General features: G+C 42.8%; 1 protein-coding gene across 48 annotated transcripts in view; it reads left to right on the forward strand.

The window, feature by feature from the left end:
- FGGY (FGGY carbohydrate kinase domain containing) overlaps window positions 1-16,056 on the forward strand; it is a 264,789-nt gene that overhangs the window by 149,560 nt on the left and 99,173 nt on the right. For 14 of the 48 annotated variants that reach the window (XR_014932893.1, XR_001556977.3, XR_001556979.3 and 11 more), the window contains 2 exons: window positions 732-814; window positions 15,261-15,473. Coding sequence is in view for 19 of the 48 variants with exons in the window: in XM_085511841.1 (XP_085367967.1) it covers window positions 732-814; window positions 15,261-15,473 (296 nt within the window). In the remaining 29 variants the exon portion in view is untranslated. Of the gene's footprint in view, window positions 1-731; window positions 815-6,592; window positions 6,725-9,005; window positions 9,155-10,888; window positions 11,034-11,163; window positions 11,415-15,259; window positions 15,474-16,056 lie in introns of those variants that run through there. The other 34 variants (XR_014932895.1, XR_014932894.1, XR_014932903.1 and 31 more) reach the window with 12 other exon arrangements.

Raw genomic sequence — 16,056 nt, forward strand, 5'->3', positions numbered from 1 at the left:
GCAAGAACCTGGACATCTGCTTCATGTTGTTTTGGCAGCTCAAGCAGTTGCAGAGAGTATGGAATAATCTCCCCGGGTTCTCTGACAACATCCCACTTGCCTGGTTCACGTAGGCAGGAATTGCTGAGGAAACTCCTGTTTTCTGGGCCATGACCTGTGAAGCTGTTTGTTTCAGAGAAAAGCAGGTTGGCCCCTGGAGGAGGAAAGTGTTACAGCTCTTTTTCACTGATTCTATACAGAAGTCAGAAGTTTTCAACACCAATGAGAGCATCGTTGTGTGCGTTCTGATTTCCATCTGTCATGCAAAGTGTCAATCTCACAAGTGTGAGATTAGTCCTGCCTAAAATACTTGAAGCCACATAAACTATCAGAGAATTAATATTTTATACTTTCCTCCAGGGTTCTGAGTGTTGCAGACATTCTGTTATCACACAGTACGAGCTCAGGCAATGTATTTAGTTCAGAGTGTAGATCTATGCAAGAAAGATGAGGCAGAACTATCTGGATCCCCAGTATCTTTCTACTAACAGCTGCCTCTAATTGTGTCGCTGTATTTATCTGCTATTTGCCCTGTTTTCTGGTGAGCACCTACTCAGAATATATCTGTAAGGAACGGAAAAAAAGTAATACTAACATCCAGGATGTTACAATATAAATCCTGTGGCATATTCTAATATGTGAATGTTCCTAACTGACAGACTAAGACATCCCTCAAACTGTCTCTCTTACAGACTTTGCTTGTTCCAGAACCTTCACCTGGGTCAGGAGGAAACCCCATAACTGTCCCTTTGAAGTTGAATTGCATCACTGTGGGGTAAGATGTGGGGCAACGGTGTAATTCCATGACAATCAGAAGTACTACAACAGGGCTGAATCTGCTCTGTATTATAACATTTCTTCCCTAGGGGCATAACGTCTGCAATCAGTATCATCTTTTAATGATTAGCGATTTCTTTTGGGCTGAATGCAGAACATGGAAATAATATAAATGCATTGCAACTATCTACATATATGGTGAATTTATTCCTGTATCTAGTGCTCTTCAGTTGCTTTCTGTACAACGTGCAGGTGGCTTTATGGCCCTACAAATGTCTTTTTATGTACTTGCATGAGCCTCTGTTGAATTTCAGGCTCTAAAAGATGACAGTGCTGACTTCAGATTATTGTCATTTGTGCACTTTGCAGTGAGTTAAGGAGAAGGGCTGTGGATTGTTTATAATCTTGAAAGAGCAGATTCCACTTAACAACCTTACCCTCAGAGCAGACAGCGGCGTTCCTCACAAATTAGCAGATGCTGATTGTGTTTCAACTCCTGTGACCGTGTTCACAAGTGTCTGAATTCAAAGGGCAAAATAGGATCTGCCTCTTGTAGGAAATCACAGCCACGAAAGCAGACAAGACATGCTGCTTAAAGGGTCAGAGTCATTTTCTACCTTTCTCTGTGCTGTCTGGATTCTGGCATCGTTATGATACATCCCCTCTGTAATGAACTACTTCACATACAATGGTCATACTCAATTCAAAACTCCTGAGAGGCTGTTGCAGAAAAATATTTAACCTCTGCTACTTATTTTTCATGAGATTTGAGGTATTGTGAAATTTAAGAAGCTCGTGAGATTTTCACTGCTTGGCTTGTGAAATTCATTTCCAGCTCAGTGGATTGTGGTTTCAGGATTTTGCACATCTGGGTTTGCCATGGGTTGTGAGGGGAGATGTCTGATGAGCCTCCAGACAGAGCTGGGCCATCTGTCTGCTCCTGGACTGCAACCTGCCTGCCCACACCTGCCGTGAAGCTTCTGTCCCACCAGGCAAAGGCTGCACTGTCATAGTCGGCCCTCAGGAAACACTGAGTGCAAAGGGGTGTGCAAAGAGGGTAAAGTTGTGCATTGTGTGCACAGTCTGAACCTGGGGAGCAAACAGGATATCTTCTCATGCTGGCAACATGAGCGGCTGCAGCAATAAGTGTGTGCAAGGACTGTTGTGCAGCCCTCTGCTATGCTGCAGCATTGGACTTCTTGTCCAAGCATTGGTGGGGGTGTCTTCTTCCGACCCTGCTCTATGGCAGCCTGGCAATCTTCCCGGGAGGAGCCAGTTGACGAAAACATGACTTGAAGCCAGAATTTCAGCATTCACATCACAGAAGGGAAGTTTATCAAGGACGTGGTATGTGTGTTTTCCCTTTGTGTACCACTGTACAGCAAGGGAGTCATCCCATCTTCCCACCACAATCACAGTGTCACACAGCCTCACTTATTCTTATGGCACCGTCAGTGTGGTTTCAAAAGAAAAATCCCCAGTTTCTCTGAAATGCTCAAATGTTGGGTAGCAGAGACCAAAACCATCTCGCCTGCAGTGAGCATTAGGAAAACAGCAGCTCTGGTTTGAGTGCCGAGTGGTTTTTTGGAAGGCTGACTCCCCTGGGAATAAAGGTGTTGGGTATCCAGCCAAGAGGGCAGGCAGGAACAGGCCTAGGCAAGAGACTGGAATTGTGGAGGAGCCTGAAATCTCACATGCTTGTTTATATCAGCTGCTGAGTTTTGAATTAGAAGGTGAGCTACCCAAAAGTTAAGCATGGGTCAGAGATTAATGAAATCTGAATTGTTCTATTAGTTACACTTTGAGCTGCATAAAGCAGGGATTTTCCTTCTTGGCTGCTGTAGTGTGTAAGAGTAACTGATCATCTCTATTAAAAACAGGAAAAAGGAAATTTCCTTTCTTTCCTATGGTGCACTTCTCAGAACGTTTAGCTTTCCACTCAAAAGTCCCTTGTTCTGGTGATGTAGCAGATGGTTTTCCCTTCCCTGTTTCCCTGTCCTGATCTGACTGCTCCGAAAGCATTTCATCCAGAGCACTTCCCAACTTCAGTTTCCTAATCCAGTATTGTCCTGCTTAAGAACGAGACTTAAATCCACTTTGGGTGCCTGTATAAAATGCCTAAGCAAACGTATGCTTCATGGTTCCTTATACATCTTCCCTTCAATTGTTGTATTAATCAATATCTAAGTAAACAGAGTTTTTGAATGCTGAGAGATTCAATCCTTTTACAGTTCTGCTGTGAATAAAGCAATTTCTTTATCTGCTTGTTTTGCTTTGCTAAATGAATTGGCTTTAGATGAGCTTTTTGGCATAGAAATTCCTGAAAACACCGTATCTAAGTGAGGAAATTGCAGAAGAGAAAGAAGGTTGTCATGTAACTGGATTATATATTATTCTGTTCTCCTTCAACATCAATTTAAGAACGATTTACAAGAGAACAGATCTCTGTGGCTTTATTTTAGTGTTGCAAAGCAGAAATATAGCATGGCTGCTCTCTTCAGGATTCCTCTTCCTCAAACAAACTTGGGTGATGTGAATTTGTCTTAGCAGTGCTATCGATGCCATCTGCGGCCTCACTGATGGATACCGGGTAGGAACATTTCCCAACAAGCTCTTCCATCTGTGCTAAACTTTGGCACTACACCAGCACAGCTTTTATTTTCTTGTGGTGGTACTTTCAGTTAGCAATACGTAGCCATGCCTTCTGATTTAGGGGCTAAAGGAAAGTCCCAGAGCTGTTCCTGTTCATTCTCTGGGGCACGGGTTGGACCGAAATAAATCTTGCCTGGTATATCTGAGAATTCTGAGTCACTGGATGCAGCACCAGCCATTTTCCTACTTATTGGAAAAGATCCTGTTGCATCCAAAGGTCGGCTGGTATCTGCATTTCTGGTATGGCTGTGGTGGGCAATGAGGCAAGACTGTCTGCCCAGTGTTCTGCAGGGACATTGCTCTTGTGCACACACGTGCTCCTGACACAACAGCTCACACCACCATTCACCAGCAGCCCGGGGTGCTCGGCCAAATCTTGCCTTCAGGGAGGCAGAAAGATGTTTTCGTGTGGATCTCAGTGGATCAGGAGTGGAGCTTTATTTCCTTGACAAGACTGGAAAGTGTTCATTCTGCCTCTTTCATTCTGTCTCTTTCCCCTTCACACACATATTTTCTTTTCTTTGTAGAACAAGTCATTTGTCTTTATCTCACCATTCACCTTCCTATTTGATTGCAGTTAATGGAATTGTCACCTTTATGTACTCATGTGCCATTTCTCAACCTGTCTGGACTTTGGCCCTCAAAGGTTACCACTGCTAGTGAAGTAATATGATTAAGTGAGTCTTTTTAGACAGATTTATGCAAGATTTTTTCTCCAGCAAGTGTCACATCTAGTCTAGTTCTGTAAAAGAGAATATTTCAAAGATGCCAACTGTCATCTAAAAACACTAAATTGTTCCGCAATGCTGGTTGAAAGGACTGCAGGCCAGATCAGAGCAAGGCTGATTTACGCTACCTGAAGTAGCTCTGTGGCTTAAAATATGGGCTTTGGGTAATGATGAGAAAGAAAAAGATCATTCCTGTCTCTCAGAAAGCACATCTAACAGGGAATTTTCATTAGTTACTCTCAAATAGAAAAGTAACAGGATACTTTTTAAGTGAACCCGGCCAAAATCTTTGAAACAAAGGAAGGTTATTTGGAGCACTAATATCTGAAGCAAAACTACAGTGGTTTTGTGCTCCATGTGAAGTACATAAACCCATAAACCCAAATAATATTTTCAGGTCTACAGATGGATTTTGGAGTCATAGGAGATTCTCTGCACACATATCTACTCATTCTGCAGTTGATATGCAACACAAATTCATTTTCTTCTTCTTTTTGTTATGACTTGGAGGAAAAAGACTTGGAAAAATCGAGATACCAGTGTGATATAAGTATAAAAAAAGTGATGTTGATCTCAGTGTGTAACTGAGGGTGCTTAGGGAATTGTTATTACCACTGTATGAGTCAATGGCAAGACATTACTGTCAACATTATCCATGGTGGTGTGCTATGCTCACTTGGATACTGAAAGAAATGAATTCTGGTAGAAATAACTACAGTGAAAGCTTATTGGGTAGTGCAAACTCTGCTGTCATTAAAGACATTGTATATTGTTGATATTTAACTTGGCAAAACAAAGGCCAAGAGAGGGTTTGAAGTGTGTATAAATGCACTGTGGGAGGAGAACAAGTGTTATATATATTAAAAGGAAGTGTCAGCTGGCTATGAAGGCATGGAGGACAGAAATCACAACTATTGTTTTTAATGAAATAGGTGAAATAGGATTCTGGAATAGAACAGTAAAGAACAGAGACTTTTGGGGGGGTGGGGGGGTGGGGGGAAGGGCAAGAGCTATAAACTGAAGCACAGTGTGTTTGTAGAAGAGTTTATAGGATTTGACTGTCAAGGATAGAAGAAAACTTGGGTTCGTTTCACTGGGTTTCATTTAACTGCTTCTCAGTTGAGCAAAACATGTGGGTAACTCCACATTCACAGCACTTTGCTTTGGATCACTGAGCTAACGTGAAACAGCTTGTGTCCGTGCTCTTTATACTTTCTCCCCGTGGCCCATTTCCCTGCTCAGACCAGTCCCTTCTGCTGCAGACGTTTTCCATGGGCCGGGTCCTGCATGCCGGGACTGGTCTGACTCAGATCATGATGTGCACAGCTCAGGAGAGACATTTGCATCCCACTACAGGAGGTGCAGACCTCCCGGGGCGTGAAGTAGAGCATGAGAGCACAAACTCCCACGGTGCAATGAGCTGACTTGGAATTACTGCCAGGAGAGTGGTATTTGTTTTCTAAATCTATCAATTCAAAGCAAAACATTTAGACTAACGCAGGAAAACAATGAATGTTTCAGTGTGGGTTTCATGTCCTTTCCTGCCCTGTCGAGATGGAAGGTATTCCCGATGGAAAGTGGATTTGCACAAAGATACCAGTTTTGTAAAGCCATGTTTTCTGTCAGAAAGTCATTCCAACGGAAAATTACCAACTGGTGCTGATACAAAGTGACTGGAGAAGGTTTCAAAATGATTCAGTGGCCAAGCTGGAATGCGAACCCACAGCCCCTGACCGCTAACCCTGTGCTCCAACCACAAGACAACACTCATCTTTCCCTGAGCAAGGTTGTTCTTGCACTATTTCTGCCTGGGCCAAAGTGGGAAAATTTTGGAAGTGTTGCAAGAGAGCGTTTTGTTAGAAGGTTTCCTGGTGTGGAAGATGAGGAGGGTAAGAGGAGGGATCCATGGTGGCTCGCTGGGGGCTCTCTAATGTCTAGTAATGTCTTCATTGGGGCACAGGAGTATGGAGGTGGATGAATGTGGCCTCATAACCCAGATATGCTGTGGATGCCCCATCCATCCCTGGAGGTGTTCAAGGCCAGGTTGGATGGGGCTCTGAGCTGGGATTAGATATGGAGGCTGGCAGCCTGCCTGTGGCTGGGGCACTGGAACTGGGTGATCCTTGGAGACCCTTCCAACCCAAACCATCACACGGAGGAACAGTTTCACATGGAGGATCATGCTGGCTATTTTTCCTTCTCAATGAGATACCTCTGAAAGAACCCTCCTGCTTCCCTCCATTATAAATAAGCTCAGGGACCATTTTTAAGCTATTTACTATCCCCGTTCTGAGGCAGCACACCGCTGAACTCCTGACCGGGCACGGGTTAGGCCCCGCTGCGCCTGCGCCGCCATCCCCCTCATCCCCCTCCGCTCGGGAGGGAGCGGCCCGGCCGGGGGGGGGGGGGGGAACGCGGCGGCGGCTTTCCCGGCAGCGGCCCGGAGCAGGAAATCGCCGTGTCAGGAAAAACGTGGTTCATATGAGCCCGCTCCATGCTCAGCTCACACAGTGTTTCGGTTTGGACAAGTAAGTGGCCGCCGATCGCCGCAGGCCGGGCGGGGCGGTCCCTCAGGGCGCTGTTGGTGCGGCGCTGCTCCAGGCCTCGGCCCGGCCCTGATGTTCATGATGCTCCTCACTAGAGGTGCTGGGACTTAATAGCTGGTTTAATACATTGAACAACAGTGTTTCTGTGCAGAACACTTAACAAAGAAACCTCAGGGAAGGAAAGCAAAGGGCTCTCTTACCTCTGAGGGTCCTGAGCAGAAGTAAATGGAGATGTTACAGCAAAAGTTGTTTTTCATCCTCATTTTTTTCCCCTTATCCTACAGAGCCATTTGCTTAACTTACTGAAATTAACTTTCCTAAATGTATTGAAATTTAATACTAAAATGCACTGTGCTTTTGAAGTGTCTTGAATGCTGTAATGGCTCTCTTTTCTACATGACTCTGTATCGGGATAGGGCAAAAAAGGCTTTGTGGGTTTTTTTCTTCTTTCTTTTTCTGTTTTCTTTTTAACGTTTTTCTTTCTGGGAGAGGTGCCTGGGACAAGAGGATGAAAGAAGAAAGCGGAGGGAATTGGATTCTTGTAGGTACAGCTGTTCCCAGCTGTAAGAATCAGGGATCAGGGCAGAAACAAATTTATAGTGTCAGGAGAGACTGAATAAGCCAGTAATGTGCTGGGAACTTTCTTGTGGACTCGTAGCCACTTCTGTTACACTGCTGTGTGTTTGTTACAGCGCTCTTTGGAACTGCTCTTTTGAAAATACCGGTTCTTTTCAATAAATCACCCACTGTTTGTTTCATGCATTTCCTCAGTAAGTCTGCCTTCTTTCTTCCCATAAGCTTTATTTAAGCCTTCTTTTGTTTCTGTTAGAGGTTGGTCTGCTGTCTGAGAACTCGGTGGGTTTATAGGAGAGGATCAGAATAGCTCCCACGTGTGTTCCTGCTTTGTATCTTGGGTTTTAGTAGTGATTCGAGTTGCAGTTTTTCCCTTCTACGTGCCACTGGAATATTGAAGTGCCTGGCATGCAAAGCCAATAGCAGTGGCGTGGTCTATGTAGAAATAAGTTTCTGAGCTTTGTTTTTGAAGGGAAGTCTCTGGTCAGTGTTGTCTGCTTGGCTCTTGTTAATATCTTCAGGTTGACGCTTTGGGCTGTCTACTGTTTCCCCTCTGTATTTCCACACGTGAAGTGGGAGGTATTCAGACTATATAGAAAGTGAAGTTGCAAAATCTATGACCTTCAGCTTTTTGGTGCAAGCAAGTTTAGAAGCTGATGGCTTCAAAAGTCACTGAAGGAACATACAGAAAAGCAATGGACTGATACCCACTGGGGTTTGTCCTTGTAGGAGTTTGAGATTACCAGAGTGATAGGAGCGTTAAGAGGGCAGATTTTGCATGTATAGAAACAGTACCCCCCAGTAAGAGCTGTGTATGTAGGGAGAAGAGAGGAGGAAGATAACTCACTGCATTCAGATGAACAGCTGTTAATCTTAACAAAAGAAGCGGATGTAGACATGTTGTACTTGTATGCTGTATCTAGATATCTGATTAATGTATTTCTTCTAATGCACAGCCTCACTTGCTCATGAGTGTTTGTGAGAGGAGCTTCAAGGCGGTGTTTTTCATGTTGTAGACCATATGAATGTGTAATTTTAAAGTGACAGATTACCTACAACTGTCTTTCTTTCCATGCTCTCACCATGGAACAGTGAACAAATACTGTATGATAAACCCCGTATTCAGCTAATAGACGTGTTTGCTCCTGGGCTGAGTGTTTTAATAGAAGTGGTTTACGGCATGTCTTTAAAAATTGATTTCACTATTGCGACTACCAACTGGCCTAAGTGTTCCAGGATCTGCCAGGAGTAATTATAGACGGTTGGTTCAGATGTTGCTTAAATGTGTAAGCCTTGATGGGAAACGCAGTGGATTTCAGCCAAAATGCTAATTTTGATGTTTTGTCATTTTGTAAAGCTATGAACTCAGAACAAATTATTTTTATCCTGATGTACTGATACGTAATTGCACAGTTAGGGCCAAGTTTGTCCTTGATGGAGCACTGAACACTACCAGTGTGAACAGTTACAGTATCAGCACTAACCTAAAGCTGACTAACTTGATATCTACAGTAGCGTAATAACTTCATTTACCCAGGTATGCTTATGTACCTGCATTGAAGCTCATGATAGCAAGGCTTGTTTGCTCCAGAATGCAGCTCTATACCCTCCTAATTCCTTAGGTTTTCCAGCGTGAGAACTGTGTCTTGGCATGGGCTGATGAACGTTTCCTCTGTTTGACAAATTGTAGGTTATGGCAAGTGTTCAAATCCTGCAGCTTGAGAGTGCACCTGTGATGTTCACAAGTATCAGGAGTCTAATCGTGAACTGCTAATTTGGGAGTTCATGTGGATTCAGTGGATGCAGGATCTGAAGCTTTTGAAGTGATGCCCTGTCCAGGTAGGGTCAAGATAACCCCATTGAGAGCTGGAGCTGCTGGATTTCCCTCATAGACTGTGCCTTCACTCTTCATCTCTAATTTAAATGCTCTTGTGGTTCTTTGCTTGGCCTTCCTTTTTCCTGAGAGCTCCCGGCTGCAGCTGCTTCCTGCTGTTGTGCAGTTAGACAAGCAGCAGAGCAGAGGGTTGAACTGACTGCTTTTGTGAGGCGTAGCAACAAGTTGGGGAAGAAGTGGAGCAGGTTTACCACTGTCAAGTAGAAAGATCTTGGAGTGGGAGAACTAGTCAGTGTTTGTTCTGCCTGTGGCTGCAGACTGGGAATTGGTGAGGCATCCTGCAGCGTTGTCTCTGGTGGTTGCAGTGCAGGGCCTCAGGGTGCACTGCAGCTGTGGGAGCCCCGAGCTTCCTTCCAGAGAAGACAAGGATGAGCAGCAGCCTTTATTCCTCTGCAGGCTGGATTCCTCTGTGCAGACACTCCTTAAGGGCCAAACTACACAAATTGCCCATAGTTTGAAGACCTTGATCTTTCACGGGCACCTCAGTGCTCCAGCGCAGCACCTCTGTGCAGGGTTCAGCATGCTACTGCTCTTATTGGGTCAGTGACAATATGGACTGTAGCTTCGAGCATCAGCTCAAGAGTGGAACTGGAAGGGCAGAATCACTTCTCTGTGTTAGTGCAAATCTGGAATAGAGCAGATTCTAAAGACAAATAACGCTGCTGAACATCTATGAGCTCGATATCTGCTGACAGTGGTCATGCTGACATCTTTCTGCTGTTTGTGAGAGATCTGTAGGTAGGCAGTAGAAACTGAAAATAAATGAATTTTGGATCTGATTTATTGGAATGATTTGCTTAGTCATTTGTATTTTTCTGCTGCTGTTACTTTGTTGTTTCAAGTGACTTAGCTTGGCGTGGTCTGTGAAGCTGCACGAGGATGAATCGGGACACAATGTGCTTTTTGTCAGAGTAGGTGAAAGTGGTTTGGCTCGAAAGTATTTAAAATACAAAAGACAGAATTAGAGGGCAGAAGGTAGTGATGAAGTAATGGTTCTGTCTTGGACACGGAGAGGGGAAAAAAAAGATATGGAGAGACATTACAGAAGATTAGTACATAGTGAATAATTTATAGCAGGGAAAAAAGCAGATACTAGAAAGTAGTAGAATATTTCCAGACCTGTGGTAGGATTTATTGAGATGATGTTACAGTGCTGGGGGCAGGGCAAGCAGCAAAGCTTTGGGGGAACAATCTGAGCCTTGTGGGACTAGGTGCTGGGGTCTGATTCTGCTACCAAAGTGAGATAATTCCACTGTGCTCAGCTGCTTTCCCTTGTTTTAGGGTGTGAAAATGCTCCACAGTGTTTACTAGGGAATGGGTAGCTGATGGGGAATATTTGGTTTATAGTGAAGAAGGCAGTGATTGATGTACTCCTTCCAGCGTGCTTTCATTCGCTCCAGTTTGTTATCCTCCAATTTTGAATCTCAGAGATCTCCTTCATTATGAAGTTATTATTATCTATTATTATTATCACATCTATTATATGCCTGATTTGGAGAAGAGGAAGGGGAGATGAGGCGTGTTGTGCTGTTGCTCCTTGTTTTTGTTTCGTTTGCTATTGGAAAGCAGAAAAATAAGTGCTTGTTGATTGCTATAGCTCAGTCCCTTGGGCATTGAATGGTATTATTCTATATTAATACTGGCCTTCAGCATTTCAATCTGCTCTCGCTTTCCCACAGGAATGTGCCTTTGTCTCTTCACATCTACACAGGAATCAAAGATCTTGGAAAAGGAACATTCAAGCAGTGATTGCCACTCTTCTACCACCAGCTCTGTTAGCTCACTGGAACCCTAGTAGAAAGGCAACAGTATTGGATTTCATATGTAATGTCAAAAATGCTTTTTTCATTTTATCTCCTTTCTACAACTGACAAACACCTTTTATTTAACATATTCAGATCTTTTCACACTAAGATTATGAAACCTAATTTGAGCCTGTTAATCTTTTTCCCAGTAATCCATAGAAAAGCACAGCTGCACTACTAAAAACATACTGTTTACCCATGATCTCTGGGTCTGGGCAGCCTGCAGCGTTCCAAAGATCAAAGTTTAAAGGAGACATGCCAGTCCTTCACAATTCCTTTTATTTCATCTCTTGAAACCACGTAAGCCATATTTGCAGCTGAGAAATAATTCTGCTGAGCTTCAACCTGCGTGTGTGTGTGTGTGTGTGCAGCCCTTCGGTCCTGTAGCTCTAACAGAAAGGTATGTCTGCAGGTTGATAACCATGAAATAAGGTAGGGCAAATGCAATTAGTAGTTGTAATGTACGCTCACCTGGTTACTTAGTACTTTGTCTTTTTAATTTAATCTAACTAATCTTAAGGATGTTCTGTCTTAAAAAAAAAACAATAAAAAAACAACACCAATATTGTTACAAATGACGCCCCACTTTTTTATCATTGCCTATGTGGGAAAACTAGCACGTTTGTGTAAGGATAAACTGGGAAGTCAGTGGTTTCCAGCGTGTGCATTTTGGATAATATTTACGTAGACTATTATCTAATGGGCCATATAAATATTTATCATATGCTGCAGCTCTTTGATCATAAACACTTGTTTGAAAGGCATTCTGTCCCTGCTGTGATTTGCAAAGAAAGAGACCGTTCGGAGATTTGGCTTGTCCTGCATTAGCAGTTTGGTCCTGGACAATAACATAGTAAATAGTAAAACTGGAGATGTCTTTGTAAATTTGTTATTTTTCTCTTCTCTCTTTCTGCTTGCAAGTACAAATAATAACTTATACGTATGAGGCCTCAGGCTGCAGCAGGCAGGCAAAGCTGGATTGAAGTTCTAGGGGCCTTTTTTTCATGGCTGCAGGAGTTTGCCAGCTGTGTCCTACACATCTCTACAGTGCTGCACAGACATGCGTTATTAGTGCATCAAATAATTTGCTGTGCTTTTAGGAATATTGTGCTCGAGGTGTTGACCTGTGTCTGTTCATTTTCAGGACTTCTGTCTTTAACAGAATAAGAACATTCATCTTCAAATTCTTAATGAAGTACTTAGGCTAAATATTTCCAGCCAGCCTCATTATTGAGTTCTGAGGTCCTCAAGAAGCACCTCTAGGCAGAGTTCCATGTTGGTGACACTTATGACCTGGAGGTGACGGTGCTTCTTGTGGGATGTGAGTGGCATTCCAGAAAAGCCCTTGGAAACCACTGATGTTTTTGCAAGCAGATCAGATCCTTTTGTAGGGACCCAATACTTTGAACAGCATTGGCTGCTTGCTGTGCTTGAGGAAAGGTTTACTTTTACTTTTAGCCTTTTTCTGTAAGACTCCAAAATATTTCTTTATAATGATATAATTTCTCTTTTGCTCAGAGTAATACAGTTTAAAATAGGTTTCTTGTGTTTGCTTTTTAGATCTGTCACATAATGGCTTCTTGCTCGCATCCATCAATTTACAGAAATAAAACAAGGGATATTGGTAAACTGATAGATGCTGCTTGAGCACACAGATGAACTTGGTGTCCTGCACGATCACTCACATGTGTGCATCCTGGTTGCTTAGTAAGGAGAAAAGAGTAAACATTACATGGGCTGATTGCGTTCCAGATCTCAAATGTTTGTGGGAAGAATCCAATGCAAAGCTATAATTATAAGTGCTGAGTAGGTGGTACTATGAGCTTAATTCTCTAACATCTGTTAAATTTGTTCTCTAACCAGCAGAATACACTAATAAGCGAACATCAGTGCTGCCCTGCAGGGAGGGGAAGTAATTGGGAGTAAAGCTGTGTGTGAGAAGGCAGGATATAAAGTGAAGTATTCCTTTGGCTGTTTGTGAAAAGCAAGAAAGATTTGCCTATGTTTAAAAAAAAAAAAATGAAATCAGCTTTGCAACTTGTGGCTTACTCTCTTCTTATGAGTCAGCAGCTGAAGGCAGTGCCAAACTAGGGGAGAACTGGGAAATGCGTGAGATAGCAGCAGGGATAGCTCCATGGAATTTCTTACAGTAAACCTTTTAGCAAGAAGCTAGCAGCACCTACAGCCAGGCTATTCAGCTTTGGGGAGGCTGAGTGCAAAATTAAAGTGAACATCATCTGTTGATAAGGATGTTTTAGAACTCTTTTTACAGCTGGGGGTTAGGAGGAAGATGCAGAGTGCTGTAAGTATCCCAGCTGACAGATGCACTATTAATCACCGGTAGCAGGAGGATTGTCCTCTTCTTGTCGGAGGCATTAGCTTTTGTCAGCCTGACCAGGTCATAGAGCCAGGGACAAGCAAATAAAGCGAGCTTTCTTGCCAATGCTTCTAGGTGTGTTAGCCTCATGGCACACCATTATTTTTAGCTGATTGCTCATCTCTTGAGCAGATGACCTTGCTTAGCAAGATTAGTGTGTATTGCACCTAATCTACCATACAGAATCAGGATGGTGAAGGAGAGTGGCTCGGGTTTCTATCAGTACTGAAGCGTACCTTCTTGCTTTGATAGATATCTGTTTTAAATCTAGTTTCTGTTATTGAATGAATAAGAGTTCGGGGTTCCAATGCTTTTTCTATCATGCTTTGCATATACTGAGCCAGTAAAATTGGTTATTGCCCAAAAAAATCATATGTAGGCTTAATTTGAAATGTGAACAACCTTATTGTCTTGCTAAGCAGTACTTTCAGAATCTTTCCCCTTCCTCCCTAAACAACCAGTCTTTTACATACAGATGTCCTCCAAATCACTTGTTTGGGACAGTTGGCCTGGTTTCAGGTACGGCTGTTTTGTTGCTATTTAAATGATAACTTATATTTTCCTTTTCTTAAAGCACCAGCTGAGTTTTGTATGCTTCAGAGTTTTGGTAGCAGATTCATACAAGCACTGACGTGGTGCTTGTGTGACCCATCAAACACTTTGTATCAGCTCTTAATTAACATTTCCCAGATTGATTAAATGTTAATGTTTACTATTAATTAAGGGCAAGCTTAGGAATTAAGTACAGTGCATTTGTCACTATATAAAATGTCATTTACTTAAATGTGATGCATTGAAGTAAGCAACTCATTGTGAATAATGAAATCAATCAATTTAGGCTCACTTTGTTCTTTTAGGTTGCCAGTAAGTAGGCACCCATTTCCTGGGATGTTCTTATAATTTAATGAAGTAATTTCAGCAAATTATTTTCTAAGTCCTTAAACTCACGTGGATTCCTAGTGTATGGCTCTTAGAAAGTTAAGCAGTTTATTCTTCAGTTGTCTTTTTTCTTTCCCTTGCAAGGCTGGAAGTTGGGCAAGGATGTGCCAGGTTACTGCTCAGCTATTTTAATTCTCAGTATCACACCACTGCTTGGGGGGAGGAGCAAACAGTTTTCAGACTCGGCAGAATTCAGCCTGACTCACTGTCTCATCCAGCAGTGATTTGCCACTCCTTGGCTTGTTGGCTACATGGGAGGCATTGGCTCCTGCCTCTTCATCTTGCTTCAGTTGAGAGCTCAGCAGAGCCAGGCACACAACCCCTTTCACTGCGTCAGGAGTCTAATTTGTTGGCATTGATGCATTGACATGGCTGTGGTGTTACTTCCTGTTTTTTTTCACAAGGGAATCCAATTTACTGCTTCTTAGCAGCTTTCCCATCTGCCACAATTCAGGAAAACACAGGAGTCTCTGGGTTGAATGTGCAAGGCATCAGCTCCCAGTTATGGCTGAGTTTGCATCCATACCTTTTCCTTTGCTCCCTGCCTCCTTCCTTCTTTTTCCTTTTATATAGATATGATTGTGTATGACTGCTGCTCAGTTCCTTGGCTGTGTGTGTGCATGAGCTTTATCAGAGCGTGCATACTCTTACATGCAAATTTACACTGTGCTTTTCAGGAACTTCTGTGCCGTGCAACTTAGATGTAATCAGAATCAGAGAACCCCAGGGGTTGAAGGAGACCTCTGGACATCATCCAGTCCAACCCCCTTATGTAGAGCCAGCTATAAACATTGGAGATAAAACCAGAGCAACTTACTCAAGACCTGGAAACTCAAATTAATTGAAAAATGCGATGTGAAGACTTGCTTGTTATTTTATCAGTTTTTTAAGCTCTGTTTGTTTATTTGTTTACTTTATTTTTCCTCACAGGCCTTACTGAAAATGGACAGTAAGAGGCCGGCATCTGTGAAATACTATGTTGGAATTGATGTTGGATCGGCAAGTGTTCGTGCTGCTTTGGTAGACGAGTTTGGGACAGTAGTGATGCACGCAGAACAACCAATACAAATCTGGGAACCTCAACAAGACCACTATGAACAATCCTCTGCTGACATATGGGCTGCTTGTTGTGCAGTCACCAAGGTACATGAAGGAAAAGAAATGAAGGAGATTTGCTTCAAGCAGTGCTTCAAAGTTTGAAAGTTGGAAATCTTTCAGTCACTGGCCTTTATCATTCAATTCTGCCATGCTTCTGTCTAACATGGAATTACCTTCATACATTCAAGGCACCTTTAGGATATGTAGCTTCACAGTGTCTGATATCCAAGTGAGGAGCAGAAGGCCACAGTGTTATAACTGAAGAGAGGAGGAAAGCCTTTCCTAGGTCTAAAGGAGGACTTCACTGCTGCCTTTGGGATTCACAGCAGGGATTTTTGTTTCACTGCTGTATGTTTTATCCACAAACAGTTTCTTTGAGGAGTGAAGGTTGCTCAGAACCTGATAATGCATATCTTTAGAGGTGTGCATGGTGTTGCACTGCAGCCAAAAAGGAGCAGTTATTGTAGAGGAGTTCAGTCTGTTTTATGGGTGGTGCCTCGTATGATCTCTGTCACCCGTGAACCTCATTATGACATTTGTCTGGTGTTATAAAACTGAAATAAATTTTATGTATTTGTAGATAGTATCAAGCTTAAAAATAGACTGAAACAAACCTTATTATAAGGGA

The sequence above is a fragment of the Coturnix japonica genome, chromosome 11 (assembly GCF_054131305.1).
Source record: "Coturnix japonica strain WE chromosome 11, WE-NBRP24, whole genome shotgun sequence".
NCBI classification, from domain to species: Eukaryota; Metazoa; Chordata; class Aves; order Galliformes; family Phasianidae; genus Coturnix; species Coturnix japonica.